The following is a 9,569-nucleotide window of genomic DNA, read 5'->3' as shown; positions in this document are numbered from 1 at the left end:
TCTGTAGCTTCTAGCTTAGCATGGCATAGTTTTTTACTACTTTAGTTTAGCATTAGCATTAGCTAGAACCAGAGCTGCGTTAGATGAATTAAAACATGAACAGTTCAAGAAGTTTGGGATTAAGTCTAAACTTGTAGGAACAATATAAAATAGCGATTTGTCCCTTTAAATGCCCCCCCCCCCCCCCCCCCACCCCCCCCCCCCCCCCCCCCACCCCCCCCCCCCACCCCATCGCCCCGCCAGGCGACCATTTTGAAGTTCCTTTGATTTGATTTTGGAGCCCCCACCAAGTTGAAGTTCTTCCATTGTTGGGCGCATCCGCGGGGCTGTATCTCTTTAAACCGCAGCGGGGGGGTGGTGCTGGTGGAGGTGGTGGTGTGTGTGTGGGGGGGGGAGGAGGAGGAGGCTGGGGGGGAGGATCCGCTTTTGTCCGCCACACAGTTGCAAAGTAAACGGCCGTTGGAGCAGCAGCCCGGGACCGTCCAGTCCTGGAAACCTCCCGCAGAACTTCCACGAACTCCGACTTTCTGTCCCCCCCCCCCCGCGGACACGCCGAGCTGACCCCGGACCGGAAGCCAAGGTAACATTTCTCCTTCAAACCGCGCTACTTTCGGCCGCTAAATGACGTCACTAGTAAACAAGATCACCTTTCCCCGCGTTCCCGTTGCGCCGAGGGAACAGCTGGAGCCGAACCGGGACAAATCTGCCGCGAATTAGAACTTCCGGTGGACTTTTTTTAAGACTCTGATTTCAGTCGGGTGAAGAGGGAAAAGTGGGAAACAAGTGGAAAAGCCGCTGGTGTAAACTGGCGGCGTGGACTTCCCAGTTAGCAGCTCCCCCAGCTTCCATCTTGTCCTGTTGTCGGAAGATATCCCGGTAAATCCACCAAGAGTGGAAGTTTTCGCCTCAGAACGCAGCCCGAGCGGATTCTGGCCGCGGGATCAGGGTGGAATGTGCACCGACGGGAAGCGGCGTCCCTCCCCGGGAGCGCGGCTGCAGCAGAGTCGGACTCGGCGTCCCAGATAAGAACCTGATATGGTTTATTCCGAGCGGCAGATGAGACTTACGTAACGCTAATGCTCTGGAAACCCTCCTGCCTCGCTTCCTCCCAAATATGTCCACGTCTCCGTGTCCCGTCCTGTTGCCTCTCATGGCCACCGTGGCGGTCCGGGTCATGGAAAGCGTGTAAATCCTGGGAGATTTAACACTAAATCTTCATCAGTTTGTTCTTCCTTCCTCATCATCTGCCCTGGGTTCTCCACAGTCGCTGAAGTGGGAGGGGCTGTCGGCGGGTGACCTCTGACCTCCGGGTTACTCGGTCTGGGTATCCCGATGACAGCTCTGTGAGGTCAGTTAGGCCATGATCAGACCCCTGATGGCAGTGGTTCTCGTCCCATCCCACTCTGCCCCGTGTAGGGGTGGTGGTGGTGGTGGGGGGGGGGGGCAGACCCATATGTCATTCTCTGACTCGGCATTTTTCCCGATGGCTGCTGTTCCAGCGGGCTCTGGAGGATGCTGCTGGCCTGCTGCCCAGCCCTGACGGGACTAAGGTCATTAAACTATCATACTGGGGGGGGGGCAATTACACATCCAGTAAATTACAGTGGGGGCGATTTAGGCAGGTTCTTACACTCCAAATAAACGCCGAGCAGGTAACCGAAGGCAGATGTGCTTCCCAGGCTCGAAGAAACGTAAATGACTTGTTGCCATGGTGACGCGGCGGTGTGTCCCGCGCTCCGTAGGAGGCTGACGGGGAACTAAAGGTCGTGTTTTCGCAGGATTCGACCCGGGAGACATAAGTCATAGCTTCGTCAGGCTTAAGTTGCAGCTCCGGAAATGTGGCTGCTATTACATCACCGGGAGCCGTTGGGGCAGGAATCAGCAGCGGGGGCTTTGGAGGGCAATTACCCGAGGATGCCTGATACCCCCTGAACAGCGAAGGTTCCTCATCCAACCCTGAGTTGGTGGTTCAGTGGTGAAACCTGCTAAAGCTCCCAGGAGGAGGCAGGAACCTGAGCCGGGTTTCTGGCCCCGTTAGCAACAATAGCTAACGTTTGTTCCCAGGAATGAGACACTTTCTTTGGCGCGACGCCCCGTTTACACCTGTCACTTAGTCACAAACATCTCCGGCGGCGTTTAAAACCGGTTCCACCACAGTTATTTTCGTAGACACAATTTTTTTTTATTTCCTTTTGAAAACATCAGCTGAGGATTTTGCTCCCCCCAAGATCCGCTCCGAGCCTAAACACGGTTTCCGATGTCGGATCACCATGGTTACGCCATGACGGGGTGCTGGTGCGCGTTTCCCATCAGGCCACTCCGGGACGTCGCGGTTCCAGCCGCTGGAATCTCGGCAGACGCGTTTCAAGTTGACGTCACGCCTTTGCTGATGAGTGGCGAAGGTCTGAAAGCATCACGCCGACCATGTGGAATGTCTAGGACGCTCCGGTCGAGTCAAAGAAGAGTCCCCGCCGTTTCCTCGCCGTCGTTGTGTGATGCAAGACTTCCGGGTTACTGAGTTCCTCTGAGGACGCCGCGGGCGGAGGTCTTTATCCTCCCTTAACCACGCTGTAGTTCACTTTCCCTCCTTCACCTTGGGCCTCCGGCGCCACGCCGCCCCCGCAGGCCCTGCGTGAGTTCCCGTCTTCCTCTTTCTTAAGCTTCCACTTTTGTTTCCTCGCCGATTGTTCCTGGACCCGTTGGCGGACCTCACAGTTCATCCTGGTGTCAGCCCAGCGGGGACGGGAGACCCGGGCGGAAAACTTCACAGGAAGTCAAGGCGGCCTTGGCGGAGACGGCGATAGCGATGGCGACTGCCAAATACTGGCCGGCTTTGGAGGCCATTTTAACATCTGGACGACAGATCTGCTGCTTCCTAAGAGTGGGGGTTTATATGGCACGGAATTCCGGCTTTTCCACGAGTGTCTAGACCCTTAAAACGCTCACTGCTGACTCTGAAGTCTCTATCTGGCTGCTGGTCACGTGAAGGACACAAGCGCAGCTTTGTGCAGATGAGGAACTCTGATTTGGTTGCCTCACGCAACCGATCCGCTGTGATCTAATCAATCTCTGAGTGCTTAGCCGAACATTCCTGAAGACTGCTGAGGACGCACTTTGGCTCCCGGCTAACGTGTCTGCTCAGGGTCCAGGAAAACCCTGCAAGGACAGGAGCGACCAGGCTCTGTCTCCATCCTGGTCCTGGCATTTGTCTCCTTCCTTGTTAGCATTTTTTATAGCGTTAAATTAGCACGCTAGAGGTTTATTAGCTCGTCTCCAGTTTGTGTTTGACCTCAGCAAAGAGGCCGTGATAACCCAGAAGAGGCCAGAAGCTGTTGGGGGGGTGTCGGCGTCCTGGAAGCGGTTCCTTATCATCTTGTCACAGTCAGAAGCCTCCTGCTGATTCCACTGAAGACTCTCCAACCTTTTTCTCCTCTTTCTGTCAGAAGTGGAGATTGTTGAGGCGCCACCATCTTATCTTTTCGGGGACAGTTTCTTTTGAGCGAGTCTGATAGTTCGCCCTGGTTGGCAGGTTGAAACGGTCCTTTTCAGGCCTAATAACACCCTGTTGTACGGAACGTCTGAATTCCTACTCTGAGGAATTGCTGCATGTCGGATGTCCAATAAGCAACGACTCGAGACCACATCTAAACATGGCAGATAATTAACTCGTATTTACATTTAGCTGGAGGTTGCTGCTCAATGCTAATTAATATTAGCTGTCTGCGGCTCCAGGCGTCACCTTCAACCACTTCCTGTTGGTGACTGTCGACCTTTTTAGGGAACTATTCCTCCACACCGCCCTCAACGACTGGGAATGTCTCCCCACACTCTCCTTTAGTTTAATGAATTATTGACATTAGCTCTGATCTTAACAGCCCTATTTTGTTTTGTTTTACCCAAAATGCTCCGGGAGTTTTGTCTGTTCCCGTTTGGGTGTGCGTGACCGACGCCGTTGTCAGGTGACACAGCGCACGGAGCGTTTTTATCTTTCATCAGCAGCTCAAATAAGATAACATCCCACGTGCTGATCCGTCTCCCTCCTCTTTAAAGTCCTCTGTTCTCTCCCAGTGATCTTTAGCACCGTCGTCGGGGGAAACGCGGCTGTTTCATCGTCAACGGCTTTTTGGACACTTAATTCAAAGGTTTGGCTCGGTTCCTGTCCGCTGGTACCAGCCGGCAAAGCTCGGAATCTGTCAGAGACTGATGGGACGATTTTAGTGATTAATTACTCGTGCACTCCCGCGTGGATGCACAAACACACACACACAGAGTACAGGACGTTCCCTTCGCCGTGGCCCCTAATGAGGGTGTGGGGACGGTACTCGCAGGACACGGTGAAAGAGCGTCTGTCTCTGGCGGCGTGAGTGAGCGGATCCGGTGTGGCGACACCCTCCGCCGCCCTTCCGAGGCCTGAGAGTTTTCCTCCAGCAGCTCCATCTGTGCTGTCCGGCTCTCTGGAAGCCCCGGTGGGCCGAGGAAGGCGCCACATGGCCGTTGCCATTCCGGGCGGGTTTCACACGGAACGCCGCCGCCATTTTCACATGGAAAAGCTCATATTGTGAGGTTGTTTCTGGGTCCTCCATCGTGGAAACCTGTTTGTCTGCATATCAGGACTGAGGAGGATTAAAACAGGAAGTTTGTTGATGCGGCCATGGCGATGAGCTGTGGGGGAGCGGCGCTCCCGTGGGCCGGGCACACAGGCTGCCTTTATTTCCATGCGCTTTACATCCTGCGCCCGCTCCCGCCTGCGTCGGGATGTTGCCCTCCGGCCGACCCTGGAAGGGTGTTGGACCCTGCGGTGGACCTCTCACACCCCCGACCTGCTGACCTGCTGACACGTTTCCTGCCTACGTGACAAATGCCGGCAGTTTGCGTACCTGTAAACCCCCCCCAGGTCAGGATTTCTGGGAAGCACTTAAGAACCATCTTGACTGTAAGAGAAACTTCCCAATTAAAGATGAAGTGAATTGTGTCTCCGCTGGAACGGTCACCGAGGTAACCGCTGAGCTGTACCAAACTGACACCGGTTCTGATACCTGTTCCATATTAGCCAGTCGCAACTGTGGCGTTGGCCATTGCGTCTTCGCCTCCGGGCTGTGTACGCAGACGGAGGAGCTGGACCAACCAGTTCCACCCGCTCTAAATAACTCAAGATGTTTTCCTGCGAAATTCTTTCCGCCCTGGTTCTGGTCCAGTTTTTCAGGTGCGTGTTTGGCTCTAAAACACAAAGTGGGGGCGTGATGTCAGCAGCCTTCACGCCAAGGCTGGAGCTTGATGATGAGATAAGCTAACGTTGCCCTGGGAATCGCAGGTTGGTGCCGGAGGGCCCAGAGAAGTTGGTCGACCTTTGTCAGGCGTGTAGCGCTCTGCCTTCTCACGCGGCGCCATTGATTAATTGATTCGCAATGTCATAGACCCAAATGTTCATTAGCATATCAATGTAGCTGACAATAGGCTTGGGCAACGCCGAGGATTGTGGGTAGTCCAAGGTTAAACAAAGCAGCTCGGAATATCTTTGAACAAAAGCAGGAATGATTCAAATCTCCTCAGGCTGGTGCACAAACGATGAGGCTTGTTTTTAAACCTGCTTTTATCCTGCTGAAGCAGCCATTTGTCCTGGGCTGACACATAGTGAGACGCGACTGTGATGATGTCATTGATGATGTCACGGTGACGTAAGGCGCTCCCAACGATCAGTCACGGCCCGCCGGCGGCGGCGTAAAAGCTCGGCCGGGAGGCTGCGGCTCTTTGCTAAAGAAAGCGGGTAATTCTTATGGCCTCTTTGGGGCCGTTTCAGGCAGAAATGTGCCGGTCTGGTCTGTTCCGCTCCAGGAGCCTCCTAAAAAAGAACAGCGAGATGGAATTTTAGCCCCGAGCCGAAGCGGTTCCGGCTTACGCAGGATCCACTGGAGTCAGTCCGAGATCTAAAAAGACAGAAAGGAAGAGAAACAAACATCCTTCAGATGCTTTTTATAGATTATTTGTGCAAAACCAGGACCTCTTAGCGGTCCGGAAAGACCTTTTCTTTTAACGGCGGTTCGCTAATGCTGCCGCGCTAAGCTAGGTAGACAGTTAGCCTCCGTGTCCCTAGAACATTGATGCACGCCGGTTTCTGGAACGTTCTCTGAAACTGTAGAGTCACATGACCTGCTGTATCTTTTGTCACGAGCACAATAGGAGGGGTCTCGCTGACCGAGCAAGGGGGTCCCGGTTCCTGGAGTGTCATTAGCTGTGAAGTTAGCACCTTTTGATATTTGAGGACCTGTTGCCCCACGCAGAGGCTGATTCTCCTGGAATAACAGAGCTCTTCATGAATCCCCCCGCAGCTAAAGGACTCATATTATCGCCCTGCGTGTGGCCCCCGGGATGGCTGGATCTGTCTGAATGGGCCGATCTCCCCTAGAGGGGATAAAGCCTTTATCTGTGTCTCCGGTCAGATTAGGGGCAGGAAGCTAGCCTATGCTAGCCACTGATTTGGCCATTTAGAGGTGCGGCAGAGGAAAAACAATCGCGTCCACATGTAGGAACGCAGGGACCGCCTGGTGTCATTTGCTCGGCTAATGACGGACCACACTGCTCTTATCTGATCAGCTCAAAGGGACACTCACGTGTAGCATTTAGCATTAAATTGTAGTCTAAATAGCTTCAATCAGATTAGGAGCGGTTCGGCGTAGATGGAGGGAGATCGTGGATGTTTCGTCTTTCTTCGGCCTTCTTTTCGTGCCGTTGTGGTGACCCTGAACGACTTGTTGAAGAGGATAAAAAAAACAAAGAAGTGGACAGTGAGTGGTGCTCAGCTCTCTTGGGAGATAATCTCTCCTCTTAAAGAGGAGAAAAATGGCAGCTTTATCATCCGTCAAACCCCCCTCTGTCCCCTCGGTACTCCAGTTGCCTTTTCATTCAATGGCGTTCTTGTCAGCGATGCAAATGTTTTCGCGGCTGACGTTGCCCCGGACGATCGCTGAGCGAAGTCCCCATTCATTCCCAGCAGGGATACGCGCAGACGCCCGCGGCGTGGGCTTGAGCTAGCGGTTGGAATGACCCAGAACCACTGAAACCCTCGTTGACGTCAGCGACACGTGGGGCCACTTAAAGAACCTCTCGGACTTGAGGCCCGTTTGGGCCGAAGGGTTGAAATGAGCCACCTTATCAGCTTTATTGGGTCGGCGGATCAAAGCGCCGACAGAGTCGGAACAGAATAGTCTTGGCAGCGATTTCACACTCAAGGCTGAAAAATAAAAGGAGCAACGAGAGGCGAAAGCGCTCGCTAACAAAAGATCCTCAGCGCAGAAGCACCGTGGCTCCGTTGGTCTTTTATTCCGTCTCTCGCAGCTCCGCTCATCCCGTCAGGCTGGTTACGCAACCGTCAGAGGGGCCTTAATGGGAACCGAGAAAAACCCACCGGACGGGACAATTAGGGCGCTGAGGACGGACCTTTGATGGCGTCCCAGAAGAGCTGTAGCTGCCGCTGTCGTCGCCCTCGTCCCTTTTTTTTTACGAAAGTGGCCGTGAACTTTGTACAAGGAGGTTTTTAGTTTCCTGCAGTTGCGTAACACACGCGTGAGGTTCGGGCCACTCGACCGAGGTTTCAGCTCGCAGCCGTGGCAACAAAAGTTTCCATCCTTGCAGCTGGAGAGCGAGCGAGAAGGCGAGGGAGTCCGGCGATAGCGGGCAATTAGGAATGAAAAAGAGGGTGTTTGAAGGGCTGTTTTCCATCTGAAAGGAACATTGAGGGTTGCTAATCACATGTTTCCACGAGGACTAGCTTGATTTATTTTATGCTAGCAGCGATGCAGCAGTGACGCCTTTGTTCTTCTTTGCAGGATGAACCCGGAGCTGAAGGATCGACATGGCCGCCAGCATTAACCTGGATTTATACTCTGTGTGACCTGTCTTGATTTGCCAACTTCCCCCCCGCTGCGAGAACCTCAATTTATTTCCCTCCCTTGGAGTCTAAACCCGCCACCATGCCCATCCTCAAGCAGCTGGTGAGCAACTCCAACCAGTCCAAGCGGCGTTCCCGCGCCGACCTGACCGCGGAGATGATCAGCGCTCCGCTGGGAGACTTTCGCCACACCATGCACGTCGGACGGGGAGGCGACGCCTTCGGGGACACGTCGTTCCTCAGCACGCGATCGGGGGAACCTCCCAGGGAGCCACAGGTGAAGCAGGATTCTCCGGGCCACAAACCGGGCCTGCTGTCCCGCACCTTCAGGAGCAGCAAGCGCTCGCACTCGGTAAACCGGGGGGACAAGTACGAGTATGTGATGGCGCCCTCTGGTGGCTCCTCCAGCTATGTGAAAAACGCCATATCCCTGCCTTACCTCAACGATGAGGACCCGCACCGAGGACACCCGCTGCCCAAGAGCGTGTCCTCGAGCCCCATGAAGAGGCTCCCCGAGGTGGAAAACAAGCCCGCCAACGGCGCGGCCGCCATCGCCACGCTGGATCCCGAGCTGGACGAGCGGAACTTTGGTCACCTGACAGATTTGCCGCCGCCGATGCCCAAAGGAGGCGGCATGAAGCACGCGGAGTCCATGATGTCCTTCCACATCGATTTGGGTCCCTCTATGCTGGGGGACATCTTGAGCGTGATGGAAAAGAAGAGCTGGGAAGAGGACGACCTCGGCTACGAAGAGGGCAAGTGCAGCGAGGGCCGCGCGTCGCCGCCTCACATCCCGCACATCGACGAGGATGTGGAGGAGCGGCCCCCCGCCAGACCCCCCCGCAGCGCCTACCAGCAGACGGACCCCTACAGCCCCGAGCTTCACTCCAGGAACCATCACCGCGACCTGGACTCCTGCTCTCTGTCCAGCTCCGGCTCCGCCCTGGAGGAGAAACCTCAGTACCGCCTCCACGACGCCGACACGGACAGCGCCAAGTACAGCTCGCCACGCGGGGAGGAGGACAGGGATTTCACCTTCATGGACGAAGACGAGGACGGCGATGACGAGATCCGCGTGTAGGACCGGGAGAGGTCGGGAGAGACGCGGGCGATCCGCTTTACGCCGCTCGCTGGTGAAGCTAACATCAGCGCGCTTTGTTCGACACCGCAAATCCAACCAGCTAAGCCCCGCCCCCATGTGACCCCACCCCCGCTGGAGACGTGGACGCTCTGATCCGGGTTCTTCTAGAATATCAAACACTTTACAGCAGTGAAAAGTTGAGGAGGATGAGTGGGATGGGGCTGGGGGAGGGGCTGGAGGGGATGCTCCTCCCACTCCGGCCAAGCCCCGCCTCTAGATGAAATAGGTCCTCATTTGTCCTGATTCCTCTTTACATTTATGTCCTTAATCGTCCATCCTGGGGGTTTAGTATCTTTCCTCCCCTCATCGGACGGATCTTAACATTCAGGCGCGACTGTGATATTTATTGAGTAACGTGCACTGTTTAGTCTTGAGTTTGGAGGATTTTTTGGTATATTTAACGTCTTAATTATCCTAAAGGTACACCATACTGAGCCAGCTTCTGCTTCCTGCATTTAATTGTTGGATGGAATTAAGCGTCTTCCTGTCGGGTTTCGTTCCGACACGCGCTTTAGTTTCCGGATCCTTTACGTGATTTCTCTT

The 9,569-nt window shown here is 54.7% G+C and overlaps 1 protein-coding gene across 2 annotated transcripts; it reads left to right on the top strand.

Annotated features, from left to right (window-relative positions):
• The first annotated feature begins 418 nt into the window (after positions 1-418).
• cdc42ep4b (CDC42 effector protein (Rho GTPase binding) 4b) lies at positions 419-9,143 on the top strand. Of its 2 annotated transcripts, none has more exons than XM_057058214.1 (2): positions 419-580; positions 7,824-9,143. In XM_057058214.1, exon 2 carries the CDS (start codon positions 7,968-7,970, stop codon positions 8,964-8,966), a length of 999 nt encoding a protein of 332 aa, XP_056914194.1. In that variant the 5' UTR covers positions 419-580; positions 7,824-7,967; the 3' UTR covers positions 8,967-9,143. The 2 variants fall into 2 exon arrangements, with proteins under 2 accessions (XP_056914194.1, XP_056914204.1); XM_057058224.1 differs by lacking the exon at positions 419-580 and adding an exon at positions 4,980-4,995.
• The last annotated feature ends 426 nt before the right edge of the window (positions 9,144-9,569 follow it).

The sequence above is a fragment of the Takifugu flavidus genome, chromosome 1 (assembly GCF_003711565.1).
Source record: "Takifugu flavidus isolate HTHZ2018 chromosome 1, ASM371156v2, whole genome shotgun sequence".
In the NCBI taxonomy this organism is placed as follows: domain Eukaryota; kingdom Metazoa; phylum Chordata; class Actinopteri; order Tetraodontiformes; family Tetraodontidae; genus Takifugu; species Takifugu flavidus.
Note: the sequence above shows the minus strand (reverse complement) of the source record. Positions and strands in the feature narration are given on the sequence as shown.